The sequence below is a fragment of the Micropterus dolomieu genome, linkage group LG02, assembly GCF_021292245.1.
Source record: "Micropterus dolomieu isolate WLL.071019.BEF.003 ecotype Adirondacks linkage group LG02, ASM2129224v1, whole genome shotgun sequence".
NCBI lineage: Eukaryota > Metazoa > Chordata > Actinopteri > Centrarchiformes > Centrarchidae > Micropterus > Micropterus dolomieu.
The window spans coordinates 29,937,020-29,949,935 of record NC_060151.1 but is presented as its reverse complement, the minus strand read 5'-3'; the positions used below and the strand labels follow the sequence as shown (position 1 = coordinate 29,949,935).

General features: G+C 40.5%; 2 protein-coding genes across 5 annotated transcripts in view; both read left to right on the top strand.

Annotated features, from left to right (window-relative positions):
- mfsd11 (major facilitator superfamily domain containing 11) overlaps positions 1 to 6,731 on the top strand; it is a 12,250-nt gene extending 5,519 nt beyond the window's left edge. Inside the window, exons 13-14 of the mRNA XM_046037815.1 lie at positions 1,638 to 1,773; positions 3,807 to 6,731. Of these exons, the coding sequence (XP_045893771.1) occupies positions 1,638 to 1,773; positions 3,807 to 3,968 (298 nt within the window). The 3' untranslated portion in view covers positions 3,969 to 6,731. The remainder of the gene's footprint in view (positions 1 to 1,637; positions 1,774 to 3,806) is intronic.
- A 1,357-nt stretch (positions 6,732 to 8,088) lies between these two features.
- The window catches only part of LOC123961824 (glutamine-rich protein 2), a 32,108-nt gene continuing 27,280 nt past the window's right edge, over positions 8,089 to 12,916 (top strand). For 3 of the 4 annotated variants that reach the window (XR_006822792.1, XM_046037581.1, XM_046037552.1), the window contains exon 1: positions 8,090 to 8,776. Coding sequence is in view for 3 of the 4 variants with exons in the window: in XM_046037581.1 (XP_045893537.1) it covers positions 8,363 to 8,776 (414 nt within the window). In the remaining variant the exon portion in view is untranslated. Of the gene's footprint in view, positions 8,777 to 12,916 lie in introns of all 4 variants that reach the window. The other variant, XM_046037564.1, reaches the window with a different exon arrangement.

The window sequence follows — 12,916 nt, the reverse complement described above, 5'->3', positions numbered from 1 at the left end:
TGTTATTTATTTGCTCTGATAATGCGTATGTCGGCGCAAATGTTGATTCCACATTCCGACTTAAGAGCACATGAACACACGCGGAAGTCGGAAGAACGACTTCCCGGGAACTCGGCAAATGGGACCGCCGGAGGAGCACGTGAATGCACCGTGAGCCGCTGGTTGCAGTTAGCAACTCTCACCACTAGATGCCACTAAAACTTACACACATTTAAGATGATGCAGTAATATCAGTATCTTAATATCTTTATGACTTTCGCCCCCTCTCTCTGCAGCCCACCTCGCCCAGGCCTCTGCTCACAAGCTCTGGACGCTTTTGGTAAGTTTTTACTAAAACAACCTCCACTTGGAGAAAACAGAACTGGCTCACGTGTTAACACCCAACCTTTTGTTTGTTTTGCAGTTAAAGCCTGTAAAATATTTTTCACCAAAGAGATGCTGCTGCTGAGCGTCTCCATAGGATACACAGGTGGGTGAGGGGAGAATAAGTTAAGGTGTGTTGTTGCAGGTGGAAGTCAGACTAAAATGCACGCGTCTGCTCTGTCAGGCTTGGAGCTCACTTTTTACAGCGGGGTTTACGGGACGTGCATCGGCGCCATGACCCGGTTTGGCCAAGATGCGAAGGGTTTAATCGGCATCTCCGGCATTTTCATCGGCATCGGCGAGATCCTGGGTGAGTCCTTTGTTCCTTCTCCTTATATATGATGCAGTCTGTCACGAGGCAGCAGCTCATTTATTTCCTTCCTCTCTCTCTCTGCTCTGTCATTGGCTAGGAGGGGGCGTGTTTGGGATGTTGAACAAGTGCAACCGGTTTGGGAGGAACCCGGTGGTGCTGCTGGGCCTCATCACTCACTTCGTCGCCTTTTACCTGATTTTCCTTAACATTGCCAGCGACGCTCCGATAGCCCCGGAGGCGGGAACAGACCTGCAGGCCTACATCACCCCCAGGTACAAAGACCACAGCCGGGGGGGTTTCACAAAGCAGGATTACCAGTTAGATCAGGATCCCTTGAGAAATTCAGGATTGAGTTACTATTGGAATCACTGAACAAATTGAAGTTTGGAGCACAGAAGTCTAAAACTAGACCAGAGAATCAGTTTTATAAAGAAGGTTTAAATAAGTCTGTTCCTCCAGGCTAGTCATGTCCTGGTCATGTCCTGGTCATGTCCCGGTCACGTCCTGGTCAGACTGGTCATGTCCCGGTCACGTCCTGGTCAGACTGGTCATGTCCCGGTCACGTCCTGGTCAGACTGGTCTTGTCTTGGTCATGTCCTGGTCAGACTGGTCTTGTCCTGGTCATGTCTTGGTCTTGTCCCGGTCTTGTCCCGGTCTTGTCCCGGTCTTGTCCTGGTCATGTCCTGGTCTTGTCATGTGAGCCGTAAAAAGTAAAATTACCTACAGTCCTGTTTTGTAAATTGATTTGATCTTTGCTTGATGTCTCAGGTAAGTTTCAGATTCAGGAACGAGTAGCTCTTGAGCTTGACTTCCTCTGATGTTATGAGCGTCATGAAACTGTTTAATCCTGGTTTAGAGGTTTTCTGATGTCTGAAATCTGTTTGTTCAGACTGAGTCTGGACCCAGCTCACAGGACTTGGTTACGTAATGTGTTTTTACGCTTTGCGTTTTTGTGGCTCAGTGTCGAGGTGGCGATGCTGTGCAGCTTCTTGCTCGGTTTGGGCGACAGCTGCTTCAACACTCAGCTCCTCAGCATCATCGGCTTCACGTTCCACGACAACAGCGCCCCCGCCTTCGCTGCCTTCAAGTTCATACAGGTGAGTCCAAAGACCAATTTATACGTCTGGGTCAGATCTACGCCGCAGCCCGCGCAAAAAAACTACAGGTCGCAGTGACGTTTTCTAATGAATTACTCTTTGTATAAAACCCCAAAAGAGTTTGCTGTTGTACCGGACGCCGTTCACAAATGTTATGTCATGTACTTATTTAAGGGTAACGCTGAGCCTCTTGTTTCTCCCTGTCTGTTGTCAAATAAAACCATAATAGGGAAAATGTCTTTTACTCAGACCTTCAAACCGGAACAGAAGGACCAGGTCCAACTTTCAAAAAGACATCATTACTGTCAAATGTCAAGTATGTCAGAGCGGCATGTCTCAAAATGTTATCACGATAATAAAATTTATATCGGTCGATATTGATAATTATCAGGATAAATGTCAAATCATTATTTCTTTCAAGTTTAAAGTACGGCTGGAGAATAAAACATTAACTTTTAATTATAGCAATATGATTTTTTTTTTTTTTCAAAAACAATGTAACAAATGTTCAATAAATATTCAATAAATGTTTGATTTTATTCACTTGAATAATACACTAATTAGGACTTATTTTGTTGAGGAAAAAGGACTGATAAAAGCTTTTACTCAGGCACATTTGTTGACAAAGATTTTATCATAATTGTTTTGAATGTTCTGCCTCAGATTTGTGAAGTGATCCACTGTTTGGCCTCAAGTATTAACCATAAAGACGAGTTTAAACCACAATTAACCATCTGGTTTCTTCAACTTTCCCTCAGTAGCAAAAATCAGCCTTTAAACTCAAAAGAATTAACGATTTGATACTTATCGTGATGATTATCGAAAGATATAAAACTTTTTATCTTGATAACATTTTTGCCCATATCATCCTAGTTTAAAGTTTAATTTTTGCTCCTGAGTGAAATTTGAAGTGGATCACTTCACAAATCTGAACTTAGATAAAATCTGTTTCCAACAACTATGCACGAATAAAATTAAGTAAAATCTTTTTTTTCAATCCCTTTTCCTCAACAAAATAAACATCTAAATAGAAAATTTTGCGCTAATTCGTTCATGATTCCACTGATTTAAATTAAACATTTATTGAACATTTGTTATTTTGTTATTGAGGAAAATTATATTGTGATAATTATCGTTATTGATTTATTGTCCAGCCCTAATGTCAAGTGGAACAAAGATACTTGATCACTCTAGATGTCTGTTTCTAACCATCGGTGCTACTTTAGTAAAACATTATTTGAGAAGACTAAGAAGTGACTTTGACATTAACTCTTCTCTTTCTGTGGACTAGATCGTGAAACAACAATAAACTTATTTTGGAGCCGTCCCCGTACTGTTACTGTTTGGAAAGACTTTACCGCCAAATAAATCTGCTGTAAGATTTCTGTCCTGTTTGACTTTTATGAAGTCTGCGTTTTACAACAAAAACAATCTTATATCGTAAGTCTTTTTTATATAAACACAATTTCCCTTTCACAAAAGTAAATTCTGTAACAGCAAACCTCTATTAAAAGTTTTTATGAATGAAATGCAACAATACATGCAAACTATTCAGCAAACTATTCAGCACTCTTCAAACTCCGAAGCATTAAAGACGTTTTGCTCTAAACCTCTGATATATATATTTATTTTGTCATTGTACTGGATTTGAATTAAAGAATATGAGCGGAAATTTTCCTCCTACACATTTCCGGCTCATCTTTCTTCTGCTACCTCAACCGGTTCAAAGGTCGTCTCCTCTGACGCCTGCTCTTGTTTCTGCATTTTAGTAATTTCACTAAAAGTATCTGCTGTTCGACATGCATCAGCTCCAACTCCCAACACCATCCGCTCAGTTTCAGTCGCTATTATTTGTAGCAGCCTACACCAACAAAGAAGAAGAAGAAACTCAACATGTGACACAAACGCACAAGTATAAATGCTCACGACGTGTAAATGGGCCTTTTATTGTGTAGATATTTGGAGTACAAATGTATTTTTTCGAGGACCAGTTTCCCCCCAATCTGTTGTAACGTGTTGTTGTTTCTCTGCAGTCCATCATGGCCGCTCTGGCCTTCTTCTACAGTAACTACCTGCTGCTGCACTGGCAGCTGCTCATCCTGGTCGTGGTGGGTTTTCTGGGCACCGTGACCTTCTTTGTGGCCGAGGGCCGGGCCGAGTCCAGCAAGCGAGAATCGGACTACGACAGCATCTGACGTGGCGTCTGGTGAGGATGAGGAGGGCGCAGCTGGAGCTGTTTCACCCTCCACAGCTGGAAAAAAACTCTGACACTGACACTGGGGGTATCTGCCGTCTGGGCCTGTACGAAGCCCGGCGGTGGCTGCGGGAACCAAACTTTAATCTCACTCTCAACATCTCTCTGTACTTATTCAAACAGCATGAGGAGGTACTGTGTTACACACAAGATATATCTCATTCTGGTTCATTGTTGACCCCACTTCTATTATTTTAAGCACATACATTTAAAATGTATCTGGAAAAATCATGAAAACGTGCTTCAAACAGACTTCACTGAGGTTGATAGAGGTTGGTTAATCAAATAAAAAGAGGGTCCCACTGATCGTGTCTGTGTGAAGAGATCCTGGACAATAACACTGACTTTATTGTAGGTTTTACCACAAAAACTAGCGATATTCTGTATTTTTCTTCTCGTGAAAAGTCCCATGAAAAGACCAAACCAGCGGTGAACGATTCAGTTCCTGTGTGTCTCACAGCCTGATGTCTCTTCTCCCTCTGAGCCAAAGAGCTCCTTTGTTCTCTAGAAACTATTAAAACCCATCAGAGAGCCTCGCTGCTGCAATGGGTCACATGTTTCTTCACCACCGTGAACACACACTGTAGTTTATACAGACTCAGTCCCACGCACACACCGACCTGCCGCCCCAAACACTCACTAGAGCTCCACATGTGGATTCATCCACCGCTGAAAGTAGTCCCCAACAAATGCACAATTTCCTTGTGTTTGTTTGATAGAAACTACAGCGAGCAGCTGCCCTTTTTTTTTCCTTCAGTAGGAACCAATGAGCTTGGAACTGAGAGCCACAGACAGGAAGTCAGGCTGCTTGGTCTTTTAATGGGATTTGACGACTGCATTAAAATACAATAATTCCAGCCTTGTCCTTTTAAAAGTCCCACTTCCACTCCATCTCTTGCACGAATAATGTTGCTGTTGCTCTTCAGCTCACAACCTTAAACTTAACTTGTACAACAACAGATCTCGAGTCCTTTACGAGCCCAGCCCTCCTCAGATCTGCTCATCCGACAGTGACTTACATTTAAAAAAACATTACACCAAACTGGGAACAAATCAGTTAAAAGGGAAACATTGCCAAGAAACTGAAATCTTTTTCATTCGTTCATTCTGTTCTCATTCCTTCACACACTAACGTGCTCTATCACCAGTCTAGTTGTAATAAGATCCAGATCGAGGGCGACCCGTGACTCTGCTTTCCAGGAAACTTTTCATAATTACAAGTGGGTGACTGCGTTTAGTTCAGATGAAATCACTTTGTGCCCCGAAGAAAAAGTCCTTTTCTCTTCATTACAACTTTTTCTCAGCTAATAAGCGCTGGATGTTTCAAGGGTAAAAGAGGGACAACGAGATGAATGTTTAGTTTTACATTGGTGACAACAGAGAGTATTAAGCTACGCTAGCAGCACGGCTGTATAGATGAGTGTCAGTCAAGTCGCTCCACCGCTTTGGTTCACATTTAACTATTTTTATTGGATGCACTGCAAGAAATTTGGCTTAAAGTGGCCGAACAGTGATTTAGTTTTGCTAAAGCTGAGTCCCGAGAGTTAAATAAAAAAAAAACAAAAAAGGTCCAAAACAAGCATTTGTTTTTACAATTCCCATAATGCATCTTGACAATATCTTATGTTAAAGCCTCCCTGCATGGTTAATGAGTCTGTCTTTCAAACGCCACACAGCCACTTTGTAACATGGGCTTTCTGTTAAAGGTGCCCTGCGGACCTTTTCACCACTAGGAGTGCTGCAGAGCAGTGTTTTTAAGAGCGAGTCCACCACTTTCTTTGTATTATTTGCTGTATGTGTGCGAGCATGCAGGTGCCAATAAACGTAGCAATATGCCAACAAAAGCACTGAGGAAGAAGACTGCTAGCTCGTAAACATAGATGTAAACAACAATTAAACTCCACAGGGCGCCTTTTAAGGATTCAAGAGCCAAGCTGGGAAAGCCGTAAAGGACATTATATATGAACTGTTCAGGCCTACAGAAACTAACCATGACCAGTAAATGAATATAGAGAGTTTCGGCCCCATGGGACCTTATTTCGAAAAAATATGTTAGTAAATACGTTAGCGTACATCAATGGAGTGTCCCTTTAACTTGTTTACCTCTCTGCTTGCATATCCTCAAACAGCAAAACACCTTGACTCAGTCACCACAGTCAGTCCAGTTTTCACTGTAAAACAAACGGCGGACCTTAACTTTAACTTTTCTCACACTTTGGTTCCTTTACATCCGGCTGCTAGTGTAGCCGAAGACTCTCAGTCGTGTCCTTTTTCTTTTTAGTTTATCTGTGTTGTTGCACTTTGGTGAAGTTCCCCTCAAATCATTTCAAACGGATCTGATGCCAAACCAACACAGTGCTAAATACAGGCCTTATCAGACATGTTTTTTTACTGTGACAGTGGGAAAGGGTAACAGAGAACTATATCTTAGATGCTGTAGTCGTTTCCTTTTTGTTTAAAGTGTCAATTTATGAGTTGCAGGACATTATTCTGGTTAATTTATTGCTAAATGAAACACGAGAGGTTTGTGTTTGCTCAAGTTTTGTTTCTTGATGCAACTGCAATGGATGCAATCAATTTCAAGGATACTAAGGGAAAAATGCATGTGTGATATGAAGGTGATTTTATACTTGAATGTAGTAATTATGAATAGCTCACAAACTTTTGCTTGCTTGTTTTTATTATCAATAAATATTATTTTGAACAGTAGTGTTTTTTTTAAATTAGATTACACACCTCTTGTGGGTGGTTAACATTGATATTGGTCTATTTTCTGAATATCTTTACCTCAGTATGACACAATTGTGTTTTAAAAGTTTACAACGCTGTAAATTGTGCTTTTGCTATCCGAGAACTTCAATTCAATTCAAAGAACTTTATTTATCTGTTAGGAACTTCATTTGTGATGAGCATCAGGCGTGTAACGCTCATATTCCAGAAATACAGCACAATATATCACAGACATAAGTCACATATCGGCAATAAACGGTTGTAAGTAAATAAGTTAAACTTGTAAAGCACAATAAATGTTTGTTTAGTAGGCAATTAACTTTAAAAAAGATTGTTTTAAAATAGATGAATAAAAAACAGGAGTGACTTCATATGATAATTTCCTTTAAGAAAATCTTTACACACAGAGAGCCTTTATAAAAATACACAAATATAATGTAAAATAGAGTTGAATTGTATTTCAATCTAATAAATATATAACACTATTTAGGCCACTCAGGTTGTCTGCGACAGGTCTGCTTTCTGTCCCCTGAGTTAAAACTAAACATGTGGAAGCAGCCTTCAGTTTTTGTGCTCCATATATCTGGAGCAAACTTCCAGAAAACTGCAGGTCTGCTGAAACTCCTTTCATTAAATCAAATGTAAGGCTTTACATGAATAACTTACACTGCACACTAATTTCTACTGTCCTATTTTTAAGTTCTATTCCAGCCGTCTAATAATTGTATTTCATTTTTTTTCCCTATAATGCTTTTACGTTTTATACAATACACTTTGATTTGCTTTGTTGTTGAACTGCTGTCCAAAAAGACTTGCCTTAAATATATTTTTCTGTAATCATTCTTAAAACAACCCGAATTACGATTTGTTTTCTGACTATTTGGCGTTATGAATAAAATAAATTACCAATTTAATCAGTTAAATAAGATATAAAAAAAAAAAATAGAAGGGAATATTTTCGCACATCCGATAATTCTGCTCTTTCCGTAAACGCAGCACGGTCGCCGCTTGTTGCCTAGCGACCGGTAACGCCGCGAGTCTCCAACGTGGGAACGTATCGTGAAGCTAGAGTGAATACTAAACACGACATCCGGTCACTCGCTTAAAAATAAAAGCTGGCGAACACCAATTTGGAACATGTCATCAACAGGCCCGACACTTCACGTGGCACTAATTAGCGTAACTGAGTTAAGTAGTGAACAACTGTACTTTTTTAATTTAAGTTAAGCACCGCGTTCCTCAGATTGTTTTTTGGTAAAAGTCTGACTTTGAAGGGTTACTAGCAGCATTTCCGGTAAATCTGTGTACTTGACGCGGCCGGTCCAGCCGAGGTTGCTGTTTTCTGTTGAACATGACATTCTTCAACCAACCTCCGAGATTACCAGCGGTGGGATGCTGGACACGGTTATTAATGTTAAACACCCACAAATGTGACCTTTTAATTTATTTGTTTATACTTTTTAAATAGTATATTTTATCTGTTAATGAAGACAGGGGTCGTCAAAAGCGGACTAAATAGCTAAACATGAGATTTTAAGTTTGACAACTAGCTACCGTTAGCGTAACTTTGACTAAGTAACGGCTGTTTTCCGCTCACAAACAAACATGTCGGAGGAGAACATCAGCTTGTACGAGTTGTTGAACTTATCCATCGGGACTCAGAGGGGAGCGGTCAACTTCGGCGCCCTACACGCCCTGCTCCACGCCGTCCTGAAGCAGTTGGACATCCGTGAGATGGAGACCCGATGGAGAGACACTCCTCCCGGCGTCGGGCACCCTGATGCTCCGGTGGTGGTGGTAGTGGGTGTCACCGAGCAGCGGCAGCAGCGCGCGGAGGAGGAGGAGCACCGTGTTCAGAGGGACATCTCCCCGGTGGAGAAGGATGTTAGGTCCGGCACCGAGCTGCAGGCGGAGCGGACAGCCTCCCCTTCGTCCCCGACCCCGTCCTCCGGCCCCGCAGCGGACAGCCAGTGGAGGCTCCGCTCCCGCATCCAGACCTGCGAGGACGACGTGTCCAAGGTGAGAACAGCGATTCAGTTATTAACAGTTAAAATAAGAACTTTTATTCTATTAAACAAGGTTGAATATTAAAACATAAAAAAATATTCAGAGATACCCAGATACTAAGCAAATAGCATCCAAAAGCTGGTCAAATATGCAAATATCTGGTAGATAGACAAAATCCCACTTTGAACATTTGGCAGGTGGACAAAAAAGCACATTTTGCCGCCGGAAATAGTAGACATATATTTAAAGTACTAACATATCTTCTGGATAAATACTACAATTAAATAAAGCACATAACGTTACAATCTACAGTATAAATTTACAGAAAACCCAAACCCAGTGGTCCCAAGATATTCATCACATCTGTCTGGCATTGGTTAAATAGGTAAAATACAATAAATAGAGACATTTAGCAAATGGAAAAAGTACAATTTAAACAGATTTCAAAAGACTAATTCAAAAACTGGTTTAGAAGTCCTCTGCCCTATATATATATATATATATCTATATATCCTGTGGACTTCTGCAAACTACAACTGATACATTCAAGTTTTTTTTTACCCCTTATAAGATGTTTTTCCTCATCTTCTGTATTTAAGATGGAGTGAATCTGAATACAGAGTCTGTCGTTGAGCATCTGTGCTACATTATACAGGTGCTGTGAAAGATATTACATTCAGTAAGCTTCAGAAGACTGTCGCTGTGGACGATCAGTGGGAGCATTTATCTTGGACCGTGAAACGACACGTATAACTTTCTTCTGTGAAATCCGTAGTTTCACTACTTTGAAAAGTATTGCATTTGCACCCTATGACATTACCCTTTCATGAATGAATTATTTGTTTTTACTTTTAAACAAGCAGAAAACTATGCATATCACTGGAACTCAATGTAGGTCCTAAAATGTTTTTGATTTAAATAAAACATACATAAAAAAGGCAGAACCCTTTGAAACCCTTTGGTGCATAATGTCCACTGGAGTGGACAGATGTATTTTCAGTACACGAAATATATAATTAAATCTGGCTAAAAGTATTTCTAACATCCTACATTTAGTTGAAAAATATTTTTTAATGGTCTTGTGTTCTGAGAATTAAAGGAATTTACAGTTATTGCTGAGGTGCTTGGTGTATCTCCACTTCTGTCCCCTAATTTGAATTATTGATGCAGTATATCAAAATGATGTCACACATAATAATCAAATGGATTTGCAGACTTTGGGGGTCCACCACGTGGTGTATGGGACACGGTAACTTAAATGGCTCAAAATGGCATCCAAATATCTGTCAGCTGTGGTGGACGTCACACATGAAGGGTCACAGTAATTTAGGCTTATGAAAACTTGTATAAAGTTATGAGTGCTTTCAGTGGAAGAAAAAGCCTCAGTTTGAAAAATATGCCAGCATATTTGGAAATTTTTTTAAAGTTCATGTATCAATATGAACTTTAAAGTTTAAGAACTCATTAATATGTCATATTCCACAAATGTCGCTATTTGTTTTCATTAACCAAATTAATTAATTTTTTTTTTTTTTACATATGTAACTTCTTATCAGATATATTATCAGTATTACACACAGTGGTAGAATGTAACTACAAATTTAGCGGTACTTGTACTTTACTTGAGTATTTTTCATTTTTTGCTGCTTTACTACATTTCGTTATGATTTACTTTACAGATTAAGAGTTTACTACTAAAATACGATGCAGTGTAATAGATTAAACCCCCAAACAGTAAATAACATAGTTAAAATTAGCTCCACCTCAACCAGCTGCAACAGTAGATGCTTTTTTTTTAATGCATCACTAATAATAATCTAAAATTACATACATTTTTAAGTACTTCACTTATACTACTTTAAAGTTAAATAGTACATTTTCTGAATACTTCATCCACCACTGATCGTATACTGTATTATTATTATTTAATCAGATAGATGCGCATACATTGGAAACATATACAGATATACACAATGGGTACCCTATTCTATTTTTGATAGTGTGTATATTTTATATTTGATTAGATTTAGAAGCAGCAGTTCCTTACTTAAAAAACAAACAAACGTTCGTCTTTAAAGATAAGCGATTAATCAATTTATTGTTGCGATTAATCAAAATTGTCATCATCCTTCACAACACACACGAGAAGCTAGTCATTATTTTGACCAGCTTGTGCTTCACTGTTATCTAGCGTTGAAATGTGCAGCTGTGTTGCACTGGAGGCCACACCCCCGAGCAGTGATGTCACAGCAGGCGCTTTGCTTTTGTCAGACAATGAAAACACCCGCTGTGACATCACCGATCAGGCCGCCACCATCGGCGCAACAAGCTTCAAAATGTTACCCAGAGAGAGCAGGACGGCTGCTTTCTGAGTGTTGATTTGTTTTCCCTCCTCGTCCTGCTCACCTGGCTGTTTGTTTACATATTTTCTTTAAAGGATCAGACTGAAGGATCTCTGAGTCTGAGCCAGCCGTACGAACGCTCTTATTCTTCTCTTCCATCCCTGGCGGGCTGCGGCGAACGTTTCAGAGTGGCATTAAGCCGCTGATGAAAGAGCAGAGGACAAAAGGGGACGGGCGCCACCCTGACATCTCAAATGACCTCTGTTCAGGTTTCTGTCACGCCACTCCCAAACGAGGGGTAGGACGAGGCGAGGATGTTCAGCGTTACGCAGAACTGTCAGCTGTCATCTTAAAACAAGACAAAGAGTGAATTGCAGAGTTTGATCAGAGCGGGATGTGTTGAAGGCGTTTTAATGTGACACTGTCCAGACCTGCCATCACCTTTTCCTATCTCGCCCCTGATCTCATCCCCTTTCTGCCTCCCTCCGTCCCCCTCTCTGCCTGATAGGGGGTAATTAGTCCCCTGCGGAGATGACTCTGGTTGTCAGGGGATGAATAGCGCTCAGGTGAAAAGCAGGACATCAGGCAGGTGCAGGTGATGCTGCGTCTGAATCATTCATGTCCTCTGTGCGGGGATCGTTCGGGTCATCTGCCGTATCCGCTGACCTAACTGTGATGAGGCGGCCCGGCGTGCCCTCGTCCACCAGCGTCTTCCCTCTGAAGGCCCCGGTTGTTTGGCCCCGGCAGAATAACTGCAGAATACGCCGCCACATGTCAGGGGGTTCAGGCCGGTGACTCAGCTTCCAGTTAATGGCTGACCGTTCTACACGAGGCGGCGGCTTAAAGAGTAACCACGAAGAAGCTTAAGGCCACTTCCTTTTCTGTTGCTGCGTTGTCACTCCTGCCCGGGAGGTCATCTTTCTGGTCCTGTTTTGTTTGTTAGTAAGCAGAATATCTTGTGCCACGTCAGGGAGTTTTGTAAAGGATCCCTCGAGTTTTGGATCTTTAAATGTGTATTTTTGCAACAATAGTTTATTCCAGTAATTCCACTTGCCATCACTCAGCATAGTTTAGAGCTGACATGAGCAGCCAATTAGTCCTTTAGTTATCTATTTCAATCATTTATGTCATTTCTTCTAGTAAAAATAGTAAGTCTTCAATAATAAATTGTTGGAGGAACTAAAACTTTAACTTGAGCTTTAGGAAACTGTGATGGGTGTTTTTCTACAGTAGTCTGACATTTATTGTTCAAAATATCAATCTGTTAACTGAGAAAATAATCAATAATGAAAATACTACCACCTATATTTGGGACAGAGCCTTTAATTGCTTTACCGTGCCGGTAAATCCTTTGGTGCTCATTGTCACTGTAAAATGAACTAAATGATTGAACTGTGGAGAATCTAACTGATATCTGTGAATCATGTCCATACTGACAAAAGTTTAAACATTTATATTTAAGATGAAACAGTATGAACATTTCACATCATGATTATAGTGACCGAAATTATCACGGTTACCAAGTTTTATGTTGAAAACCACAAATAAAATGAACTTTTTGTCCGCGTGAACGTTGAAATAATAACAGCCAGTGTATATGAAAACCATATCAAATGTGGAGAGCTTCAGTTTACAAGCTGTTAGCAAGTCAGACAGACAAACCAAAGCTAAGGTTAACTCATCCTGCTTCACTTTAGTTTCAGCACAGCACATAAAAACCAAAATACTTCCACCGTGTTGTCATGGACCCAAACAAACCCAGGTAGATGCTGCGCCTGCTTCTGGGAGACCGTCGCTGACTCTGGTTGAT